This window comes from Polypterus senegalus, chromosome 11 (assembly GCF_016835505.1).
Source record: "Polypterus senegalus isolate Bchr_013 chromosome 11, ASM1683550v1, whole genome shotgun sequence".
NCBI classification, from domain to species: domain Eukaryota; kingdom Metazoa; phylum Chordata; class Cladistia; order Polypteriformes; family Polypteridae; genus Polypterus; species Polypterus senegalus.
Window position 1 is genome coordinate 21,143,863 of NC_053164.1, and position 26,225 is coordinate 21,170,087.

The 26,225-nt window shown below is 42.5% G+C and overlaps 1 protein-coding gene across 1 annotated transcript in view; it reads left to right on the forward strand.

Annotated features, from left to right (window-relative positions):
• capn12 (calpain 12) overlaps window positions 1–26,225 on the forward strand; it is a 137,289-nt gene that overhangs the window by 31,938 nt on the left and 79,126 nt on the right. Inside the window, exon 3 of the mRNA XM_039768143.1 lies at window positions 15,464–15,582. Within this exon, the coding sequence (XP_039624077.1) occupies window positions 15,464–15,582 (119 nt within the window). The remainder of the gene's footprint in view (window positions 1–15,463; window positions 15,583–26,225) is intronic.

A 26,225-nucleotide genomic window follows, 5' to 3' on the forward strand; every position in this document is an offset into this window, starting at 1 on the left:
ATGAAGAAAAGATTCAATTCAGAGGACTGAATCCTTAAAATTAGGCATATTAAAATGAAGGGAATTAGTTAATTAGCAGTGAAAACTGGTCACTGATTAGGAAAAGGGTTAGAATGAAAACCTGCAGCCACTGCGGCCCTCCAGGACTGGAGTTGGAAACCCCTGCTTTATATTTTAACAGAATTATTCTAAAATGTTCAAAACAAAAACAAAAGAAGAGCAAAACAAGTATGATCACATCTTGCTTATTACAAATAACCTGGACACAGCACAACATGAAGCTCCACTCACTGATTTATTAATTTGCTTTCTTTTCCCCTTTCCTTCCCCCGCACCCTTCTGCCAGCCCATAATTCCCATTACCTTAAAGGAACTTTACCATCTTTCCAACTCAGACACCACAGGTATCCAAACAGACTTGCGAACAAAACCAAAGTCAAAGCAAAATTATCCAAAAGCAGAAAATTCACAAGTACTGGCAATCTTTATATATCTTCAGCAAAAAAAGAAACGTCCTCTGACTTTCAACTGTTTTTACTTTCAGTAAACTTAATGTGTAAATATTTGTATGAACACTAAAAGAGTCAACACCATAAGACATAAACTAAAAATGTTTCACAATGTGTCCCTGAATGAAGGGAGGCTCAAAATCCAAAGTACCAGTCAGTATCTGGTGTGGCCACCAGCTGCTTGAAGTACTGCAGTGCATCTCCTCCTCATGGACTGGACCAGATTTGTCAGTTCTTGCTGTGAGATGTTCCCCCACTCTTCCACCAAGGCACCTGCAAGTTCCTGGACATTTCTGGCGGGAATGGCCCTAGCCCTCACCCTGCGATCCAACAGGTCCCCGACGTGCTCAATTCCTTCGACGATAAACACAAATCCGTCCATCACCCCTGGTGAGACAAAACCGTGACTCATCAGTGAAGAGCACTTTTTGCCACTCCTGTCTGGTCCAGCGATGGTGGGTTTGTGCCCATAGGCGGCGTTGTTGCTGGTGATGTCTGGTAAGGACCTGCCTTACAACAGGCCTACAAGCCCTCAGTCCAGCCTCTCTCAGCCTATTGCGGACAGTCTGAGCACTGATGGAGGGATTGTGTGTTCCTGGTGTGACTCGGGCAGTTGTTGTGGCCATCCTGTACCTGTCACGCAGGTGTGATATTCGGATGTACCGATCCTGTGCAGGTGTTGTTACACGTGGTCTTCCACTGCGAGGATGATCAGCTGTCCTTCCTGTCTCCCTGTAGCGCTGTCTTAGGCGTCTCACAGTGCGGACATGGCAATTTATTGCCCTAGCCACATCAGCAGTCCTCATGCCTCCCTGCAGCATGCCTAATGCACGTTCACGCAGATGAGCAGGGACCCTGGGCATCTTTCTTTGGGTGTTTTTCACAGTCGGTAGACAAGCCTCTTTAGTGTCCTGCGTTTTTAGAACTGTGACCTTAAATGACTACTTTCTGTAAGCTGATAAGGTCTTAACGACCATTCCACAGGTGCTTTATGGTTAATTGAACATGCATGGAAAACATTGTTTAAACCCTTTACAATGAAGATCTGTAAAGTTATTTGGATTTTTAAAACATTATTGTTGAAATACACCGTCCTGAAAAAGGGACGTTTCTTTTTTTGCTGAGTATATAATATGCTACTGTGGCTATCTGTTTGTCTGTCCGGGATTTTAAATCACCTGTAGCTCGCAAACCATTTGAACTATTGACTTGAAATTTGGTACACATATACTATGCAATGTCTACTATGTGATGATTGACCTCCAAGGTTATTCCTCTTTTTATTTTATTTTATTTTATTGTAGAATCAACTCTCAGCAGTGGCCAGCAGGTGCTGTTGTCACCCCTACCACCTTCACCGTCACTTCCTCTTCCTCTTCATATCTTAAATCATTCTTGAGGCAGATTGAAGACTTAGGTGCTAACTTAAGTCAGCATTTCTCAACCTTTAAGTATTTGCGACCTGAGTTTTCATAACAGTTTTAATCGCGCCCCCCCTAACATTTTTTTGAAATGTAGATGCATATTTTATTATACCTGCTCAACTTTTATTGACATTTATCTAACTCTATATTTATTGTTCTAGTATCAGAATGTAGTTTAAGTTAATTTGTTTTGGTTTCAACAGATTTTTTTTTCATATATTTGATTCTTTTTTTCACATCTTCGCGGCCCCCTTTTTGTTACTTCGCGCCCCCTATGGGGCCCGCCCCACAGGTTGAGAACCACTGACTTGAGCGAAAAATTAAAGGAAATAGTAATTGCAATACAAACAACTGACTTAATCAGTTTTATCTGACAATACCAACGAAATTAGAGAAGCAGTGGGCTGCTAGGGTGAAGAAAAATGGAGCTGCTCAGGAAGCAGCGAGCGCATCAACCTCTGAGCAAACGAATGCTAAACATACAGAGAAAGAAAGAGGATGAAAACTAGGAATGTCATGTGTATTCACTGCACGTTACCGTTACAGTAGTGCGCCGTTACTGGAAAACATATATTTAAAGGAGTTCAGGCCAATGATGGGAACCTGAACCACTCAGCCCAATTTAAAGGTTCAGGGTGGTCCCTCAGCTTGGGGGGGTGGTCCTGCCTCCTGAGGCTCCACATGCAGTGCACAAGGCACAAACAAAAAAGATGGTAAATATATAATTAACATAATACAATAGCATTTAATTAAACACAACAAAATAAAATAGACGTAATACAGAAAGAATAAAAAACAAATGTAAAGCGACTTTGGGTTTGTGAAAGGCATTCTGTAAATGCAACTTATTATTATTATTATTATTACTATTATTATTATTTTAAAATATAATCAATAACAAGGGCGGCACAGTGGCACGGTGGCACCCTGGTTCGTTTCCCAGGTCCTCCCTGTGTGGAGTTTGCATGTCCTCCCCGTGTCTGCGTGGGTTTCCTCCCACAGTCCAAAGACAAGTGGATTGGTGATTCTAAATTGGCACCAGTGTGTGCTTGGTGTGTTTGTCTGTGTCCTGCAGTGGGTTGGCACCCTGCCCGGGATTGGTTCCTGCCTTGTGCCCTGTGTTGGCTGGGATTGGCTCCCGTGACCCTGTGTTCAGATTCAGCAGGTTGGAAAATGGATGGATAATCAATAACATGATTTATAATTTATATATCAAAGGTGACAAAAATAGCAATTGGGTAGCACAGTGGTGCAGTGGTAGCGTTGCTGCCTCACAGTTAGGAGACCCAAGTTCGCTTCCCAGGTCCTCCCTGCGTGGAGTTTGCATGTTCTCCCCATGTCTGCGTGGGTTTCCTCCCATAGTCCAAAGACACGCAGGTTAGGTAGATTGGTGATCCTAAATTGTCCCTGGTGTGTGCTTGGTGTGTGTGTGCCCTGCGGTTGGCTGGTACCCTGCCCGGGGTTTGTTCCTGCCTTGCACCCTGTGTTGGCTGGGATTGGCTCCAGCAGACCCCTGTGGCCCTGTAGTTAGGATATAGTGGGTTGGATAATGGATGGATGGACCTTAACAGAAGAGTAACTTAACATAACTTCTTAAAAAAAATGGGGGTCTGGAAACAAAACCCAAGGGTAAGGCCCATGATAAACCTCGACACTAGCATCTTTAATAATAATGGGTAACATATAATGGGTTGGGTGATGAATGGATGGATGGATGGATGGAAAAACATCAATTCAAAAAAGAGAAAGATGCCCTGGCTAAACCATAACACTGCCTCTCATGAGTCAAAATGTTGACAAATGCTGAGTTTCTTTCAACGCCCGAGGAGGAGACTTTGTCAATTTGCTTTATACTTCATTTTGAACAAACATTGCAAAACATGTCTTTAATAAATATAATTTCAGGCTGCTACAGACAAACAAAATAATGATGCATTCATGGAAGTAACATCTAAGACCCCCACAAATGTGAAAAGGTTTACCAAAGCAAAAAATTCAATGATTGATTAGCCAAAACAGTTCTGAACATTTAATTAACTCCATACCTGGCAACAGAATAATGACATTACACAGAATAATCAGCCACAGAAGACTTCTTAACATTAGCGGTTGTCTGGAAAGCTGCCACTCGGACTTGAATTAAAAACATTTTTCTGAATCCTGGTAATAAGAAGCATACAGAAGATCAGTGATACCTTTAATTATCAGCCATGTGTATTGTGATGTTGTTCTTCTTGTTTCTTTTGGGTCATCTAATGGTGCCTCATGATTCAAACTTAGAGCTAATCCACACTAACACAAGATAAGCTTGAAAACGTATCTTTTCATTTTTTTTGCCTTCCATCCACACCAAAACGTTTTTTGATCACCAACAATGAATTGTTTTGTAAATGCTCAGCAAAGTGAATACATTTGACAATGACAGGTTGTACAGTAGGTCTTTGAAAATGCTGACTGTCATTAGATCAGAAGATCAATGTTAACAACACTCAGGTAGAGAGTAGACACCAAAACCTCAGTGTTCACATCACAGAAGACCTAACCTGGTCCAGACACATCAGCCCCTTGGTGAAGAAGTCATGGCAATGTCTTCCCAATTAACTAAAGAACTTCTACACATCCACCATTGAAAGTACCCTGTATCACACAGCAGGCCCACAAGGCTCTAGAGAGAGTGATGTGGTCAGCTGAACACATCACTGGGTGTAATTCGAGAACATTTACACCAAGCGATGTCAGACCAGGACAAAGAAGATGATCAGTGATACCAGCCATCTCAACCACAGCTTCTTCTGTGTTGTGGTCAGGTAGACGCTACCACCGCCTAAAGTCCAGTTCAGAGAGACTGAAGACGAGCTTATGCTCTCAGTACATCTCAAACTACACAATGCCCTTTATTTATCTAATTATCACATATTTGTAACTCTATTAATGCTTTTTGATATTTCTAAAGTCGTATATTGATATTGTCCCTTATGTTCTTAAAGGCACAGTCATCAGAGTTGAGCAACTACTGTAACTACACATTTCACTGCACATTGTACTGTATGTGTAATTTGTATGTGACAAATACAATTAGATTTGATTTGAGACCAGATGTGGACTTTGGTTTTGTCCCCTGTGATGCCATCTTTACTATGGTGACAATAATTTCCTAACTTCTCTGCATCCCATAGGTACTCTGCATTGAAAACACTTGAATATTCCACGGTGTTTAATTTAGCTGGACTTCTGCTTTACATTTCTCAAGGCTTTGGCAACCTTTGCCATGTTGTGACTCGTATTATATTTTTTCCTTGAATTTAAAAACTACTGGAGATCAAAAGATATTATAGAGGTTTTAGAGGTCAAAGAACCCTGTGATCACATTTGTTTTTCGAATTGAATGAGTTTATAACATCGTTAGATTTAAATCATATTTTTTTGCAACGCAGTTTTGGAATCGCTTGTTTTAACAGTTGCTTTTGGCTGTCAGGCAGGTGTTTCCTTAAGAGGCATTAGCTCTCCGGAAATGTGTTCTTTTGAAATTGCGGCACATTAAGTAACTAAACAATATAGTAATATAACAGAAACGGCGATATCCCTCCCAACGTGATTACGGCGGTACAAGAATCACATGAGAAAAATATACTTTAGCTTACATTTACTGACGGTTGACGCGCTTACAGACGGGAAGCATATGACAAAGACTTTTATCCAGGTGGGAATCTAGATCTAGATGCAGTCTGCCATTTTTCGTCCCCACGCTGAGAGGGTTTTCGGACTTTGCCGCCATGTGCTTCAACGGGTTTGGCTGTTGTCCAAGCCTTTTAATACTGTCTGCTTCACTTGCTGGTCTTCTCTGTCTCCAAACAAGGGCAGGTAGGGGCTGAACTCCTCCTCCACAAAATACAGAAATATCATAATGCTTACATGCCGGTTCTTATTCTCCCAACAAGGAAAGAAGATTTTGTTCTGACAGAGGACAAAAATACTGTTCTGTGTTTAAGCTGACTATACAATCCTCCAGTTGTCTTTGGCTATCTAGTCTATGCTTGGTTTGCAATTCTATATGCTGAGACCCTGTGTGCCAAACTTAGCATACACATGTGAATGGAGACTTTTAACAGTGTTGTTCAGGACAGTGACATAAAATATTAAAGAAAAATGTATTATAACAGCAGGATGGTTGGAAGTGTGTGACGTGTGACGTCCTTATCGGGGTGTTTGGTTTTCCTGCTTACTCTCTTGCTTACACCCTCTGACTACGATTTTGGTTTTGCAAACGGATGTCATTTTCTTGATCCACAGTCTTGCTTGACCAGTTTATTCTTTTCCTTTTCTCACAATTCCTTTTTCTTTCAAAACTGCAACCACCCCTTGCAGTCAGTGCAACCTTAAGCTTGTCTGAGGTCTTCAAAAGCAATTCAACTTTATTGTCTAGTTCACACAAATAAGTCCATTCTTGACATTTTGATATGCTGCAGGTTTTCTGAGTAAATACACGGAACTCAAATCTGATAAATCTCCAATGGGATTCCAGCTGCGGACCTCCAGAGCTCCACTCCATTGAGGAGGTTGTCACTTTATATGATATGTCAGTGATAACACCTTGTTGCACTATGGTTAAGATTAGGCTTGGGGGAGGAGTTATCTGACTCAAGTCAAATAAACCAGGTGACAAAATCCTGCAATCCAATTGGCTGCCCAGCAGAGCCAATGAATTGCGGAGCTGCGGAGCTCTGCAGCTGGACCCATCTCATAATTTCTGGCATGGACAGAATATTTTTGAAATGAAAGCAATTTTCTTTTTCATCTTTATGTCTTAGGTGTGTGATCCTTACCTCCAGCCCTTCTGGCTGGATAAAGTAAATGTACAAAAATGTAAAAATCACGTACCCCTTATGGGTTACAGGGTGATGCAGTGGTATTGTTGCAGCCTCAGAGTGAGGAAACAAGTTTTTGCATCCTGGGTCCTCCCTGTGTGGAGTTTGTATGTTCTCCTTGTGTCTCCATGAGTTTCCACTGGATTCTCGAGTTTCCTTCACACTGTCCAACTATGTGCAAGGTAAATTGGTAAATTGGCCCTAGCATGTGCTTCGGATGTGGCTGTGTGTTCACCCTGCGATAGACTGGCATCTTGTCCAGGATTTGTTCCTGCTGTGAGACTTTCCCGGACACCACCAGTCAGAAACCACGTCTTTATAAAAAGCGCACGTTTATTTTGCAACAGTAAACTCAGGTTTAGAGTCCCGAACACCACACACAATGCACACAGCAAATAATCACCACAATAAGTCTCTCTTTCTCAGTCCTTGGCCGCCTGTCTCCTCCTGGGAGCTTTGTGCCGCTCCTACTCCCGACTCAAGCTCCCAGACTGTAGGAAGGCGGCCCCTTTTATTCCCGGCCGGATTTTCTCCAGGTGGCTGATGACGTCCTTCCGACAGCACTTCCGGGAGTCCCTGGCAGGTTCATTCGCCATCTTGCCTGGTGTGGCGGAAGTAACAGTTCTCCAGGTCCGACAAGGCTTAAGGCGCCCCCTGGCGGTGGCCACGGGCCAAAACGGGTTAAAATCTTTTCCCTCGTCTCCCGTCGTCCTCTCTTAGTCCAGGGCAGTTGCCTCCTCGTGGCTCGGAAGCTATACATGTCCCTTTTCGGTCCTTCCAGGCATCCCGGCCAGGTAAGAACTCCAGACGTCTGTGACACTGCATATACACTAACTGGGATAGGCTACTGCCCCTCCATGACCCTGGCTTGTGTAAATCTGGTTAGGAAATGAAATGACTTGGGTGCTATTTGATCATCTGCTCTGCTGGCCTGGCATACTGTACAAGGAAGGTTTGGATGATCTGGAAATGGTAACCTTTACTCCCCAGCTCATACTTGTTGACTGGAGGTCGGCCATGTATCTATCCTTCTTGCTTAAATAACGTTATTTATAAGCTGGACAACCTGTTTCATGAGGGTGAACCTTCCAGGAGATAAAGCTTTTGTATAAAGTTCCTACTATCTCCAATTACAATTTGTCCTAAATCATGTGGTATATTATTGAACTAGCAAAATACCCGCACTCGCAGCGGAGAACTAGTGTGTTAAAGAAGTTATGAAAAAGAAAAGGAAATAACGTAACATGGTTGTCAATGTAATTGTCGTAGGCTTATGAGCTTAAGTATTTCACTGCTATAGTGGTCCTGTGTAATATAATTGTCTCCTGTACCGTCATCAGTCCACACCTTGAACCTGTCCCAGTCATTCAGTACATAAGACACAATATCTCTGCGGATATCAAGGCTGAAACTGATATGGCCATGCAGTAAGTAAGAGAGAGAATGGAAGAGGCAGGCGCAATCTTGGGGCATGGAAACCACTGGGTACGGGTTGGTGAAATTGTGATCGACGGTGATCACCGGAATAGACATGTTATTCGGAGTAAACTTGCACCCGTTGAGAAACAAAGTACGAAGGAAGGCGAGAAGTGGTGGAGCAGGGAATAAAAAGCAGAAGTCAGCACCAGGGAGATGTACATGAGCAAGTAAGGAAACCCAACAATGTCAGCCTTGAAGCTTTGGAGTAAACAAAAAGGCAGGAGTCACCAGCAGGAAGACGTGAAGCCAAGCCAACAATAACAGACTTGAAGCAGTGGAGTAAAAAAGAAGGGAGCAGTGAGCACGACACGACGAACAGCTGAGGAAAGTAAGGAAGCGAGTGAGGAGGCACATGAGCGCGGGATGTTGTTAATGTATATAGGCAGGGAGCCAACCATGTGGTAGGTGCGTGGACAGCGGCCATGCGGAAAAAGGAAGGGGGACCGGGGTGGCGCTTTAGCGTCTCTGACGTGAAACAAATTGTCTGTTAACGGAAATAAGGAATGAAACCGCCAAAAAGAGTGGTCAGTTCCGAAACTTCCTTACGGCATAATGGTGAGAACCGGCAAAAAGAAGACATATTTTTTAAAGTTCGTTACGGGGCACAGCGCGAAATGAAACATGCTTAACGTTTGTAAGTTCAGTATGTGGACGCTAGGGGACACTGTTGCCCCATGAAACCCAACAGACAGACGTTCATGACACACGTACAAAGGCACCAAGTATAATTTTTAATACTTTTAATTAATTTTTTTTTTTAAATTAATTCATTTTTATAAAATAAAGTGCACAATACAATACAATACAATACAGTTTATTTTTGTATAGCCCAAAATCACACAGGAAGTGCCGCAATGGGCTTTAACAGGCCCTGCCTTTTGACAGCCCCCCAGCCTTGACTCTCTGAGAAGACAAGGAAAAACTCCCAATAAAAACCTTGTAGGAAAAAATGGAAGAAACCTCGGGAAAGGCAGTTCAAAGAGAGACACCTTTCCAGGTAGGTTGGGCGTGCAGTGGGTGTCAAAAGTAGCGGGTCAATACAATACAATATACACAACAGAACAATTCCTTAAGACAGCATAATAATAAAAATTTTAGAAGTACGGTTTAACAGTAGATGATATGACACAAAGCACCACACATGCCACAATTCACCAATATCAATAATTACTAATCACAAATATACAATCCTCTACTCCCAGCAGCTCTGTCACACACCCTCCCAACTCCGGCTCAGCTTGCTGTGTCTCGAACAGTCCTTTATATATTCCTTGACCCGGAAGTGCTCCTTCTCTTCTTCCGGGTCAAATGCCACATCATCAGTCCTCAAGCATCCCAGAAAAGTAGGAGTCCCCAGGTCCTTTATGAGTTCCTCCTGGTGGCATCCATTAGGGCTGAGAAAATTAACTCCATGTCCCATGATGCCCTGAGGGAATCCGGGGTACAGTTACCATCCAGGGGAGCTGCCACCTAGCATCCTGGGGGAGACAGTGTCCTGGAAAGGCTGCCCTTCTCCACTCTTCCCGTAATGGGATGTCCCAAGCTGGATTGAGCTGCCGGTCATCTATCACAAGTGTAAAGGATGAGCATAGGAAATCTGGGCTTCCTACATATATTGGGAGTCGCAGAAATAGTGAGGAGGGGTTTCCCCTATCTATATATACAGTTTAGGGGGTACACCCGTTCATTGGGTGTTGCAATAGGACATTAAACATACCTAACTTTTGTAAGTACACTGCAAGGAATGAGCACGCGAAATTTCAGCTTCCCACCAGTATGAAAAGTAGGAGAATTAGTGATGAGTCAGTGAGGGCTTTGCCTTTTATATGTGTAGATTCCTTACCTGTTCGTCCTGTTTAATGCTTTTCTGTTTTGTATTGCTCAATACTTCAGCCCCGACTTTTAACATCCTCCAAATGAAAATATTTTTACTGGGCATGTTGCTGTCAAACTTGTTACAGCTTCTCAAAGTCCCTGGATAAGCTAGTCATCATGATGACGTATCAGAGCTCATAGTGATCACCCTCGGTGGAATGTGGGTATACCAGCAATGACAATTTGGGCACTGGCACAGTGCTGCTAACTGCATCATCTCCCTAATAAATGCATGAAATCCCTCACACATAACTTCGTATTCCACTTGGGTATCTTTCAGTCTTACATTGTTCCTCTATCCACATGTGTATTGGGGTTTTCACTCTCCTTGCCTTTGCCCCGACTTTTACCTTTTTTAACCAAAAGGCGTTGCCACTGAGCCCCAAACCTCAGACACAATAATGCCCAACACAATTCCATGTTTAAATAAAGGATTTTATTTGTCAGAACACTAGTAAAAATACACCAGGACACAATTCTGTTCACACTGTCTCCTGACTCTACCTTATTTAAGCAATGCAGTGGACCATGGAACTGCTTCTGGTCTCCTGCCCCAGTCATCCCAATCACTTCCAAGTTGTGTGGAAACCAGAGCAGCCCTTCCCAGACAGCACCATCTGGTGGGTCCCAAATATCCCAACAGGGATGCGTTTTCGTGGACTCCAACTCCTATAGCACCCTGCTGGTGTCTTAATTGGGTTTGGGCTTGAGGAACACTGCCACCTATCGTTTGGGGGCATGAACTGCTCCTGGCATGCCTGCTCACTTTGTCCATTCATTATGGTATTCTGGCCGAACAAGAATCCTTCTTTTATCCCAGCCAGGATGTCTGTCCTTCCTTCCTTATCAGCATCCACACCTGCTACTTCCGAACCAGAACTACTCTGACCTGACAATGCAGCTTCTAATGTTTGTAGCAAACTTTTCCTTTCTCACTTTAGCCAATCAAAAAAGTACAACATGAATTAGGGTAAACTAAATAAGTCTGTTTAAAGTTAAAAAAAGGTTATCTGGCTGGAATTGTGGCTCTCCAGCTAAATGATCTGTGCTGGTAGGTTACTGGTTTCAAACCTGGCAATGCCAGAAGGAAAGCATAAGACCCTTAACCTGCAATTGCTCCCTAGAGAGAAAGAGAGAGGCTGGGAGCTTGTACTGATAGCACATTGCTGAACCCACCACACGACAAGCCACCTGGATTGGGACGGTGACACCTCAGCACCACACTGGAACAGTGTGAGGCTTATTACAGTGACTGGAATGCAAATCCTGCTGGCAATCCCCAAGTTTTCCCTGTAAGTTGGAGGACCCGTTTGCAGGTATGGATGCAGATTAACGTCATACCCAGGATGAAGCAATTTCAGGTTAGAGGTGCTGTACAAATAGCAGGATCCAAGCTTCTCTCTCTCTGTGTCTCTGGAGAATAAGTTGGGGGTATACAAAAAATGACAAGTTTGTAATGCAAGAAATTATACATGACAAATAAAGTAAGTTATCATTATTAAAAAATGTAAAAAGTCAGAACAAATATTAATTAATTGTTTATTTAACATGTGTAAGAGAGGATGGACTGGCATCCTTACTAAAGTTGAGGAAGGATGTGGATGGACTGTCATCCTGGCTAGGTTGGTGGCTGGTACATTTCCCGGTCACGAGGCCATAATGCTTCTCGAGGCCATGTATTCCCCCTATACACAGGGTGGCCAAATTCCGCTGGTGGAACTCCCATTTGTACACCTACAGGGCATATTGGAAGCTGTAGCCCTGATAGACAGCCCAATTAGGGTAGTTGGGTGCCACCAGAAGGAGCTGCTGGGGAACGCTATTCCCACTTTTGGAAGTGTTTTTGACGTGCAATGCTGTGGCACCAGTATATTCCCAGGTCCAGTATAAAAGAGGCCATCTCATCTATCAATCTAGGAGTCAGAGTCAGGAGGAAGAGGGCAAATGCTATTATTGGCAGGAGCCATACGAGATGCACCTGATGCTAAGCATGTTCAGGCCCAGCCAGTACTGGGATGGGAGACTATCTTGATAAAGCTTGGATTGCTCTTGGAAGAGGTGTTTTTGAGGTCCACAAGGGGCACTTACTCTGTGGTTTGCGTGTGGATCCCATTACCCCAGTGCAATGATGGGGACATTGTGCTACAAAAATGATGCCATCCTTCAGATGAGACCTAAAACTAAGGTTCTGACTGCTGTGGGCATAAAAGATCCTTCATAGTGAGTAGAGTGTATCCCAATGGCCATCCTAAATTGCCCATTACAGCCTTTTCATTCTGGACTCCTAATCATCCCCTGCCTTAAACTGGTCATCTCTCTCACGATTTCACCACCTAAGACAGGGGTGCCCACACTTTTTCGGCTTGCGAGCTACTTATAAAATGACCAGGTCGAAATGATCTACCTACATTAAAAATGATATATATATATATATATATATATATATATATATATATATATATACAGTATATATTCAAGGCATTCGTAGTCTGAATCACAATCTGATTGTGTGGGTGGTTACCTACCAGGTAACGCTTGTGGTTATTTTATTTGGCAGTAAAAACTATTTCAACCATATCTATATATTGTGGACGCTGGCCCGGACACACACAGACGGACATCATATTTCACCCAACACACGTTTATTTACAAGTTTTTGTGCACTCACAAACCCCAGTGCCTCCAGCACCGATTCCCCCAATGTCCAGGCCACACAGTTCCACTGCCTTTCTCCTGGCCGCCTCTTAGTCCTCCCTCCAGCTCCGTCCTCTTCCACCCGACTTCTGCCGATGACTGGAGGGAGGCGGCCCCTTAAATGGGAACCGGATGGGCTCCAGCTGCTCCCGGCATTCCTCCGTAGCCACGCCCCAGTATGGCGGAAGTGCCGGCTGCGCACCCGGAAGCCATCCGGGTGTCCCCTGTCGTCTTAAATATAATATACAGAGAGAGAGAGAGTGTATACTTTATACATAAAATCTCTGTTGTTGTACCTTGCATAACTGAATAACCTTTATGGCACAATAACAAGTCAATACATTTATGGTCACTACAGTATTTGGATTTATGTAATCTTAATGTGGGAAAAGGCTGACTCGCATAAATAAGTACAGCCGAATAATGTAGTCAAGGAGCTTTTGAATTCAGCTGAGTGAAAAATAACGGCTGTCCGATTAACTGTGATTTTAATTTCCTCTCCTTTCTCTTTCTCAGATCACTTGTTGGAGTCAGTTTTGTAGTTTTTATGAACAGTTTGAAAGTGCCTTTCCACATTTTCCTTCTTTGGAATAGCAATGATAGATTGACACATCAGACAAACGCACTTCGCTTGTGACATTGTGAGAAAAAAAAATCCTCTTCCAATTCCACATCCAACCCATACCCTCCCCAAACAATTTTTTTTTTAAATCCCGTCTTTTGTCGATATAAATTGGAAGGCTAACGAGATCACTTTGATAGCTGGAGTTTTGCAGTAGCTCACGTGTTTGATTGTGTGTGCGGGATGACCAGTGTGTTAGAAGAAAAGAGATCTCAGACTGGCCGCCCTGTATGTCAATCAAAGTGGCAAATGCCATAGGCAGGATATATGATAGACTAACGGTTAAAAAAAATTTTTTTTGGAATGCAACACAATCTACCTGCACTAACTTTGCGATCTACCGGTCGATTGTGATCGACGTATTGGGCACCCCTGACCTAAGAGCTAATGTGTGGTGAACACACTGGTGCAAAAATGGCTGCCGTCACATCATTCAGGTTGGTGCTACATATTAGAGGTGGTTGAAGTGGCACTCTCTCACTGTGTAAATAAAACACTTTGAGCAGTGAGAAAAGCACTTTATAAATTTAAAGAATTTTTATTATAATTTTTATTACTAATGCTATAGAAAGGGAAGTTTGCAAGGAGAAGGAATCTGTATATCTGCATGCTGATATGCTGCCGGACTAATTTAAACCTGTAATGGTGTTATTGCTGATTAAATATTTTACTCTAACCATGAATTGGGTTTGGCTGAGTTGTACCTGGTGTTTGGGGTTCTAGGGTGCCCCCTAGTGGCCACACTGTATAATTCATATACCACTGGCCTCGTTCCATACACGAAGCATGATAACACATTTAAGATGCATAATTAAAATAAGTCATTTCATTAAAGAGTTACAAGTGAATAAGAATTGTGCAACTAATAATGATCCGTTCACAAATCAAAAGAGCTAGAATTGTTAGACTGATTCAAAGGTAGCGACTCATTCTCAAATCTAATCACTCAGGGCTCACGATTCAAGCGGTTCGTACTGTCACACACGTGCGCATGGGAGGCAGCTAAAGGGCTTGAGTGAAGGCAGTTCGGAGGCATGCCAGGATGTGACAGAGTGCACTGACTCTTTTTCTCACTTCCCTGTAGACCATTACTGGGAGACTCCACCTGGCTCTCTTGACATCACTTCCGGGACCGAACCAATGGAAACAGACCTTACCAGCTCCGGCCCCCCTGATGTCACGTCCGGGCCTGATCCAATGAGCGATGAACACGTGCCCGATCCTTATGACCTCACTTCCTGTCTCCCCCTTTAAAAGCCTGCCCTTTTTCTCTTTTCCCTCAGTCTTGTCGTGGACTCGATGTATGCACTCCAGTGCTGTATCTCTATAAAAAGAACGACTTTGCAGCCGGGTTTCAAGATTATACGGGTGGCTGCCCCAAACCTTTCCTTGAGTATGTCTCAACTTTGTGACAGTACGCATGCACTTTAACCATCTATCTGTAAAATGAAAGACGGGAATGACATCATGCAGGAAAGAAAGGCAAAAATGCTAACTTTAAATTTATCTCTAAAAAAAGTATTTGAAAAAAGTGTATATGGGTGGCGATTATACAGTGTATGTCTGTATAATGAGGTTTAAAAAATAAGATTGACTATAATGTCGCCAGTCGTGGCCACTCAAAAGACATGAACTTACTAGCACTCCCATTGTGCTCCACTGAATCGATATGTTCGTGCTTACGAGATTGACAGAAAAGAGTCATCTAGAAAGAACAAATTGTGTTTGAGAATTGCCCATCATTACTTTGCAATAGCAATATATTTCATTGTTTTTTGTTATTTATACATTTCCAGCTCCTCCAGTTTCTTCCCAAATTGGTCTTATGTAAGACAGTGGCATAGTGCCCTGTCATGGGCTGGCACCCAGTTCCTATCTTATGTACAAAAGTTGGATATTCTACAGATCCCTGTGGTCCCATTAATGGAGATAACAGGTTTGTAAAATGAATGAATGTCCTCATTCTGGTCTCACTTTTGTTTGTCTTTGTTTCAGGGAATTGTTGGTTCTTGGCTGCCATGTCATGCCTAACCCTCCAGCCACCTCTCTTTTCTTATGTGGTACCTGATGACCAGAGCTTGCAGAATCAGTATGCTGGGATCTTTCGTTTTAGGGTAAGTTGGTCAAGAATGGGTTGGGGTGTTTAATGCAGCTGGACATGTTGGAATCGGCTGCTCGTTTGTGTGCCTGCCTAACGAATTCTTTTAAACTTTGAAGAGTTGGATTACAGAGTGAGGCAGTTGAAGCAGAAGATGGAATCTGAGACTGGCAGACCCCCTAACTTCCCCTAAGCCTATTTACACTCTCCGGTCATAAAATGAGCGCCATCATCATCCATCCAGCTGCTCATGTCACACCCCTCATAAAGCTGCTCTGCATTCTCGCTCATTTTGATCTCTGAGCAGCATATGGGGGTCTGTAGCTTGGTAGCTCGGACATTTCAAGGCAGGCCAGCTCTCATTCCCCTCTCCCCCATCTTGTTCTCAAATTTTAGGGAGGCAGAAACAATACAAGCTGTCGGCAGTGGAACAATAATCTGAAAAACTTTGTAGGGGATACTCCATAACGGTGGTCACTGTAGTGAGGAGTACACAAGCTTGCTAAATACTGTAGTTAGATTTGTGGGCCAATGGATCTGTTAAGGATGGGAAAGCGTTCTGACTACTTTAAAAAGATAGGGAGGAATGGAGTACTGGTACTCGGTGTTGAACTGTTCTTGACTGAAGTGCCATTTCTAGTGACGAGTATTCTGTCCCTAAATGCCATGTTAGCGAAGGCTTCTCTCCTAAAGACCCAGTCCGTACGGAGTGTGCGTTGCCCCACTGGTTGTAGTGACCGTGGACAGATAGCTTTACTCACCGAGAAAGTCAAGGCTGAGAATCCATATACTTTAATGTTGGTTTCTGGCAAGAAGTCATACAAAGTATTAGGATTTGATAACCATTGACAATTTGAGGGTAAGAAGACGATAATTTCTTAAACCTAAAATACAATATGGTGGGAGGTAAAGCTAAGACTAAAGCAGTGCCAGTAGCAAAGTGGGAGTTAGGGACATACCAATATGTGTCAGATTAAAAAAAGGGGGATTTTCCAAAACTGGCTAATAACAATATTAACACAGCAGAATGTGTGAAATGATTCAGGCGAAGCTAAATTTACAGCAAAAGGCTGCTAAACGTGCTAAATAAGTTGTTTCATTTCTAGCAAATGAAGGATGGTTTTTAATTTTTCTTCTCCTCTTTCCTTATCTTTCTTAATCTTTCATCAGCTTTCATTACCATTAGCCACTCCTTGCTTATCCCTTCCCTTAATAAACTTTGGAAAACTGTAGTTTTGTTTTGAACTGATTCATGTTGTACCCTTCTAACTGATCCCTTTAGGCCTCCTGGTCTCACTCTTTGTCTTCTCCACAGAAACTCTAGAAAGATGTGCCACAAGATTCAGTGTTGGGTCCATTTCTCTTTTCTCTCTACATTCGCTCTTTAGGCAATATCCTTTCTTCTCATGGCTTCTCCTACCACCTCTCTGCTGGTGACGTGCAGATCTTCTCCTCATTTGCCTCGTTTCAGCTGTATTTCTGCCGTCACATCATCACCCAAACCTTACCTTTTAAAGTCAGATATGCTGTACTTACCTCCCAATTCTCCTTCCTCCAATTTGTCTTGAAGCATTGCTCTTGAAGATATCACCCCTTCACCACCAGTCACAGTCACAAATCTCAGCATAACTCTCAACTCTTCATTTTTATTCAGTGAATATATTTCTTCAAAGGCCAAATCATGTCACTTTTTTCTTCATAATATTCTGATTATATGACCCTTCTTCATTAATTATGCCACTTCTTGTGCAGGCGCTGGTTTTCCATCTTGATTGGACTTTTGCAACTCTCTCCTGACAAGGATTGCATCAACTGCTATCCTATCTCTCCAGTTCCTCCAGAACTGCTGCTGTTTGCCTGGTTTTCTTTGTTCCTCACTTCACTTCCTCTCTTCCTCTGCTTCAGTGTCTTTGCTGGTTTCATGTTGGTGCAAGGATCCATTTCAAAACTATTTTCTAAACCTATGTTTCTCTGAGTGATTCTTCTCCTCAATAATCACCCACCTTTTGGCCTTTCCATATGTCTCTTCAAGAAGTCTCTGTTCTGCCTCTTCCTGTCTGCTGATCATCCCTCCTTTTGATAAACTTGCCTAGACTGGACAATGCTTCTCCATTCTTGCTGTAAACCTTTGGAATGGTCTCCTTTGGCTATTCAAAGTGCACCCAATTTACTCCTGTTTAGGTGTCTTTTGAAAACGCATCTTTCATTAAATGTTTTGGAGCTGCTTAGTGTCTCTTCTACAGGACAGACTCTGTTTTACTGGCAAAGCCTTTAGGATACTGATGTGTGTCTGAGTCTACCTGAAGATAGACGATTTTTAAACGCAGAACTGAATTTTAGGAAAGCCAGTATCTTGCAGCCTAGTGGTACTAATGCAATTAGAAAGGTTTCTCTAAATACCAATTAGCACATAAACATAAATAATGGCCACCCGCAACTACATATACATATATATATACAGGGGGCCCTCGGGTTACAACGTCTCGACATACAATGTTTCGAGTTTACAACGCTCACTCCCATAAAAACGGAAAAAAATTCAGAAGTGAGAAGGAATACAGGTAAGGATTTTTTTTAACTCATTTTTCCTGTTGCTACAGTAAAGTATATTTATGTCCTTTTCCTTTTTCTGTGGCTTAGTTGTGTTTTTATGATCTAGATTATGATTTTGTAAATGTGTTAGGATAGGTAAGTGACTTAGGCTACGGTATGTTTCGACTTACACCAAAATTCGGGTTACATCACTGTTGTAGGAACAGAACTGTGTCGTAACCTGAGGACTCCCTGTATGTATATATATATATATATATATATATATATATATATATATATATATATATATATATATATATATATATATATATATGTAAGATATGGCGGCCATGTACTGCCAATACCCCAAGCCTCCAGGTGGAGCCCTCCTTGCAGCATGGAGGTCCCCAGAAGACCAGCAGGGCATTATGGACCATGTAGTTTTTATGCACCGCCCTGCTGGATGCCATGGGGGCCACGAGAGGGAGCTGCAGGGAGGACCGAAGAGTTCTTCATGCCCTATGACCCGGAAATTCGTCATAGGAAGAGCGACGGGCTTCGGGTGAGAAAAAATATTATTTACCCTGACCCGGAAGGAATAAGGACTTGTGGACTGTTGGGAAGGAACACCTCCGGGTCAGGGAATATAAAAGGACTGTGGGAGCTCCCAGACGATGAGCTGAGTTGGGAGGCAGGGTGGCTAAGCGTCTGGGAGTGGAGGATTGGTTTATTGTATTTGTGATTATTATTGGAGAATTGTGGTGGAGAGTGTGCTTTGTGCACTTTATTATTATAATAAATATCATCTTTGGACTTTTACCTGGTGTCTGACGTATAGTCTGGGGGTACAAGGATGCGAGGAGTGCCCTAATCTATTACAATATATATATATATATAGTGGAACGTGCCCCGGACACAGACAGTAAGACATGTTTTAATGCACCACCACATATTTATTTGCAGTCGCTATTTACAATTATGCACACAAACCCCCAAAACTCCTCCAAAGTCCAGGCCTCACACTGCCTCTTTCAGTCTTCAGGCCGCCCTGCTTTCCTCCTCCAAGATCTTGTCTTCTTTCGTTCCTGACTCCAGCCAATGAATGGAGGGAGGTGGCCGCTTTTATTCACATCTGGATGAGCTCCAGGTGCTTCCAGACAAGCCTCCACCAACACTCGTCAGTGAGGCGGAAGTACCAGCTGCACACCCTGAAGCACTCCGGGTGTCCCTGATCCTCTTCCCCCCAGCACTTCCGGGTGTGGCAGAAGTGCAGAGGTCCAGGGCTCCATAGGCATTGGGGTGCCCCCTGGCGGTGACCACGGACTCCTACAAAGGCTGAGCTTCAAATCTCTGTACCTGTGGTCCACAAAGCCACCAGGACGATGACCCCCTTGTGGTCTGGAGGAGGCGCAAGCCCTCCTCCGGTCCTCCTGGGTGTCCCGGCTGGGTAGCAGCCTCAGCCACTCGCCACTAGCAAAATACCCGCGCTTCGCAGCGGCAAAGTACTGCCTTAAAAGTTTTATTAAGAAGAAATTTAAATCTTTTTAAGCTGAGGGAAAATGTACCAATATACTGTATACTGTATATATAGTGAACACCAGGGGTCGCTGTTGCCCCATTAGACCCAACAGACAGTCGCTGACACAGGGTGCACCGCAAGGATATTTTATTCCTTCTCCTTCAATAATGGTGCCATGAAGCACCTCCACCACCATAAATAGGCAAACACCAATAATCAGCACAAATCTCTCTTCCACACCTTCCAGCAAGCTTTGTCTCCCACTCCCTCCCAACTCCAGCTCGCCTGCTGGGTCTCCACCAGTCTTTTAAATAGTCTTTGACCCAGAGGTTTTACCAAAATAGGAGTTAATGCAAATCAACCCCCACCCCTGAGAAAAGAGAGCATGGCCAACAGAGTAAAACTTAAAGCTAGTAAAAATAAGTAAATTGATAAGTTTAATAAGCGGATAAAGATAAATGGAGAAGAAAAAGAAATGGGACGATAATCTGCTTCCTCAGTGCTTTAAGAGCTTATTCTAAAATGTTATTGATTAGATCCTGCCAGGTTTTGACAAAGTTCTGTACAGATCCTCTAAGTGAGAATTTGAATTTTTCCAATTTCAAATAATATAAAATATTAGTTACCCACTGACTTAAAAGAGGAGAGTTAGGATTCTTCCAGTTGAGCAAGATAAGTCTACATGCCAATAGTGCAGTAAAGGCAAAAACCCAGAAGTGCTTCTGTCCTTCCGGCCACGTGACTCGTCTGCACTACCGGGTCAGATGGAGAATTGTATTTTTCTTCAGCCCGGAAGGACTTCTGTGTTTCCGTCTCCGTGACTTGGTAGTACTTCCGAGCTATATGGAAAACAAAGGTTCTCGGGTCTCCCTTCAGCATCTCCTGCCGGCACCCACGGTACCCAGCAGGGCTGTGAAGCCGAACTCCAAATCCCATTGTGCCCTTTGGGAATCTGGGGTACCATGATGCTGCAGAGACAGCAGGGTGTAGTAGTGTCCCTCAGAAGCTGCTTTCCCCCATCTTTCTCCTCTATGGGCAACCCAGCTGTCCACCACAATCTATACTAATAAAAACAAAGCCCTCACTGACTGACTCATCACTAATTCTCCAAGTTCCCGTTTAGGTAGAAGGCTGAAATTTGGCAGGCTCATTTCTTACAGTTTCCTTACAAAAGTTGGGCAGGTTTCATTTCGAAATTCTACGCGTAATGGATATAACTGGAAGCTATTTTTCTGTATATACTGTAATGGAGTTGAGCTCGAAAGCCGTGGGGGGGGTGGAGTTTCGTGTGACATCATCACTCCTCCCACATAATCACGCAGTATGTAGAAAACCAGGAAGAGCTCCAAAAACCGCTGAAGAAAACATACATTACATAATTAAGAAGGCAGCGAAACAATTAGAAGCGAGCGAGTGACATATAAAACCATATTCAGCGGCTCACGTGAACTGACGCAGTGCGCAGACAAAAAGCAACAGTTCCAAAGAGTGCTGAACAAAAACTGAATTACACTGCTACACTCAAATAGACAAACCACGCGCCGTGGTGCAATAGTAGAGGCTTCGCCTCTAGCGCCGGCTTCCAAGGTTCGATTCCCGAGAGGGGATGCACTAAGTATGTACGCGCTTCCGATTCATTTTAGCCTCGCATCCCCTTGGTTTGAGGCGTATGAAAAATATGCGGTTAACAGAAAGACAGATCACCAATTGAAGCTTTATGAATAATGGATACTTTATTCGCCATCAATGATTGTTTTGGTAAAGCCATACTCAGTGTATTCATTAGATGAACGGTAAAAAAGTAAGAGCGAGGGGAGGGTAACTTATTGAGGCACGCAGGCAAAACCACAATAGCACGCGGGCTCGATGTACTGTAGTGCGCGTCAACTCGATCTGAATTGCGATCACATTTGAAAAAATATATCTTTTCAAGTTCTATTTAGTCCATATGTGTCAAACTCAAGGCCTACAGGCCACAGCCGGCCCGGCGTGTAATTATATCCGGCCTGCGAGATCATTTTATATACTATATTATTGTTATTAATGGTCCGGGGATATGAAGTGCTGGTAACACAATAAACTACAGATCCCATAATGCAGCGCTTCAGCTGCCTTGCAACACTTACGCGTTAATCAAGTCTAGCTTATGATGCTGCAAGTTATTGCGAAGCTAGCCCACATGATGCCGAAGAGAAAAGCTGATTCTGAACATAGAGCCTTTAAAAACCGATGGGAGGCTGAGTATATGTTTACTGACATTGCGGTAAACCCGTGTGTCTCATTTGTGGAGCTAATGTGGCTATAATTACAGAATTTAATCTAAGACGGCACTATGAGACAAAACATCAAGATAACCTGAAAGACCTGAATGCAATGCACAAGATACAGAAAGCAGAAGAGTTAAAGAAGAATCTGACACTTCAGCAGACGTTTTTACCGTGCAAAATCACAAAGTGATTTCAAGTGAAGCTACTTTTATGGGAGACACAAATGCACCAGTGCAACTTGCCCCACTTTCCCTGTTGCCAAGTAATGTTGAACCAAGTCGGCATAACGGTGTTCCCAAATACGCACTTTGCTGATAAACTGAGCGCACTGTGCACTGAGTTCGCACGGCGCTTTGGTGACTTTGAAGAACAAAAAAAGAATTTTGAGTTGTTTCGCAACCCATTTGCTGTCGATGTGGAAACTGCACCTGTGCAGATTCAGATGGGAGTGATTGAGCTGCAGTGTAATGGCACACTGAAGGCAAAGTACGATACTGCACGGCCCGCACAGTTTATTCACTCCATTCCCGCAGAAATGCTCCAGCTCCGTCTACATGCGGCTCGAACCTTGTGCATGTTTGGTACCACATATCTGTGTGAGAAGCTCTTCTCAGTGATGAAGACTAACAAAACAGCACACAGGAGTCGCCTCACTGATGAGCACCTGCAGTCCATCCTGAGAATCTCCACAACACAGAACCTCACACCAAACAGAAACAACTTGTTGCCAAAAAGATGCCAGGCGTCCAGCTCTGATAAAATGACATATGAGCAAAGACAACTGAATGATTTGATTTGTTATTGCTGAAAAGAACACATTTTATTTATATTTCCAGGTTTTGTTATGCACCATGTTCATATTTGAATTTGTATAATTTTGACAGGATATATTTTTATGGAGAGCAAAATCTTTTGGGATATTTAAAATTTAAGTTTATTTTTATATAAAATTACATAAGAGTAAAGAAATTTGAATGTTTGTTCTTTTAACGTTTACTTTATTTCTAACTTGTATAATTTAGACAGGATATATTTTTATGGAGAGCAAAATATTATAAGTTATTTAAGGTTTGAGTTGATTTATTCCGGAATAATATTCTGTCGACTAAATAAAAATTCCTTCTATTTAAAATTTAAATAGAACTTGAACAGATACGATAGTTCATAATATCCAGGCAGACTTGCACGTAAGAGCGGGAGTCATCCATTTTAACAAACAGCATATTGCACTGATACGAAATAGCCTGCCCATTTAATTATTTAGGAATGGATAAATAAATTAAGATTTTGTACAAATAATGTTTTCATTTTCTTCCTTCATGGATTCTGGCACCCCAGCAACAGTTGCTCGCACCCCAAAGACTGTGTATATGTATATATATATATATATATATATATGTACGTGTGTGTGTGTATATATATGTGTAGATGTATATATATGTATGGATATGTATATATATATATGTTTATATGTGTGTGTGTGTGTATGTATATATATATATACAGTGACAAAACAATTACATTGACAATCATGTTACATTATTTTCAAAATGTTTCCTTTTCTTTTTCATTGCTTCTTTAACACACTACTTCTCCGCTGTGAAGCGCGGGTATTTTGCTAGTATATATATACAGTATTTTGTGGAAGACACCCCGAACACAGACAGCCATGCAGACTCAGAGGTCCCAAAAATACACGCTTTTATTTACAGTTATTCCTTCTATTTCACTCAATGCTCAAATCACCAATAAACAACTCACTGCTCAGTCCTTTCTTTTCCTTTTCCATCTCTTTTCCATTGCCACCTCCACTCCTCTCCCACATTAGCTCTGTCCTCTGCCACCCAACTCCAGCTCCCCGAATGGAGTGTGGCAGCCCCTTTTTATGTTGCACCAGGATGTGCCTCAGGTGCACCCTGATGATTTTCTTGCAGCACTTCCTGCAGCACTTCAGGTGCACCCGGATTCTCTTCCGGCAGCACTTCCAGGTGTGGCGGAACTACTGCAGTCCAAGGCTTGGGAATTGTCCAAGTGCCCCCTGGCGGCAGCCACGGTCCCCAATAGCATTGAGCTTCCAAGCTCCAGTCCTGTGGCTCCAATGCAAACCAGGGGGGATGCCCTCTTGTATCCAGGAGAAGGTATTGCCTCTCTCCCGGTCCTTCCGCTCTCCAGGTGTCCTGGTGGGGCAAGGTCCCCGGTCTTCTGTCACAATAAATATATATTGTATGTATGTATGTGTGTATATATATATATTTATATATATATATATATATATATATATATATATATATATATATATATATATATATATATATATATATATATATATATATATATATATATATACTGTATATATATATATACACTATGATCTGAAAACACCACGATGAGTATAAAGAACGAAAACTACTGATTGGCAGCCTCAATCCCTGTGAGCCATTATTCCGGAGTATTATTGTTGGTATAAAGGAGACCCCATTGTGTTTCTTCACACACGTCTGCTGTAGTATTTGTTGGCTGAAAATCCCCAGTGTTGGTGTGTCATAGAGAGGATGTGCAGTGTTGTTCATAATGACACTCAGTTTTGTTTTAATTCTCTCCTTTGCTACGACCTCTAGGGGGTTCAGAGTGCATCCTAAAACTGAGGCTGCCCTTTTAATTAATTTGTTCATTCAGTGGGCTTCTGTTGAAGTGATTTTACCAGCCCTGCACAACACAGTGTAGAAAATCTCACTGGCCACCACAGAGCTGTAGAAGATGTAAAAGGATGTCACTTCCCACATTAAAAGAACACTGAATCCTAGGAAAGAAGATCCTGCTCTCCCCTTTCTTGTATAGTTCATCTGTGTTATGAGACCAATCCAACCTGTTGTTGATGTGTCAAGTATCCTTAAGTATTTGTACTTCCTGAATGGTGACCAGACATAGAGGCTGGAGGCTAGAGTGTGTCAAACGTCTATGACCAGTTCCTTGGTTTTGATGATGTTTAATTGCAGACAATTCTTTCTACATAAAGAAACAAAGTTCTCCACCTGACCACTATCCTCTGTCTCTTTCATTTATCAATACGCCCCATAAGTGCAGAATCATCTCAGAATGCAAGTGACATGATCCGGTGTTATATTTGTAGTCTGAGGTATACAGTGAGAAGGGATAAACAGACAGGACTGCACCTTGTGGTACTCCAGTGTTGCTCACATCCATATCAGAAACACAGTCCATGATTTTACAAAATGCTGTCTGCCCAACAGATAATGCATTATCCAGAACACCTCAGGCTCATCCACCTGCATATCTCTGAGCTACCCCTTAACAGGGATGGCTGGGTGGTATTGAAGGATTTGGAGAAATAAAAAAAATGCAATCCTCACAGTGGTACCATATGTGTCCAGGTGAGAATAAGCCTTGTGGAGCAATTAGATAACTGCACGTTCTTCTCCATTTTTTGTCCATTAGACAAACTGCTGTGGGTCCAGGTGGTATTTTGATTCAAAAATTAAAAAACATGAAAATTTCTGGGTTGTAGCGGGGCCACATAGGTATTGTTGTTTATTGTGTTGCACTCAGTCGCGTCTCGTCTCAGCACCCCGTTTAAACTAATGTGTGTTTGTTTAAATGTCGTCCCCGTAATAAGAAATGGGGAAGTGTGTTGCAGGGAGGCAGCGACCCCCTGGACACGTCAGGACCAGGATTTTAACAGTTACATCTGGTTCACCATCATTTAAACCAGCAGGAGGGAAAGAAAAAAAAGGAGGGAGTGAGACAGAGAATTCAAGTACCGACAATCGATCGAACATCATTCTGCTATTTTTTTCATCGCGCCTGGTTCCAGTTTGATTCTCACTCTGCCAAAATCATATCAACACCATCATCGCCAAGAAACCCCGGGGCTGGACATTATATTTCACCATCCTCCGAAAAAAGCACGGTGAGGTCGTTCTGTTTTTTGGGAGATTCAAACACATCCATTTTGATCAGTCATCCGTATTCTGAACAGTGATTTTACCTGGACTCAATTTCATGTTCATTGTCAATCAGTAGTCATACATTGTTATTATTTGTTTGTTGTGTTTGTTATACGTTTGCAGGGGCAAGGGAGGTTTTATTATGGTACAGGGGTTGTTTCACTTAGCTGCTTTGGTGGAGGGATGTATATATATTTATATAAGTAGATATATTTTACATCGCGGATTTATATTTATGTATTTTTGTCATTGTATTATATTTAATATATTCCACACTTATTTTAATTACCGTATTTACGCGTGTACCACACGCACATTTTTTCCTGAAAATTATCATTAGAAAATCAGGTGTGCATCATACACGAGGAAATGTAAT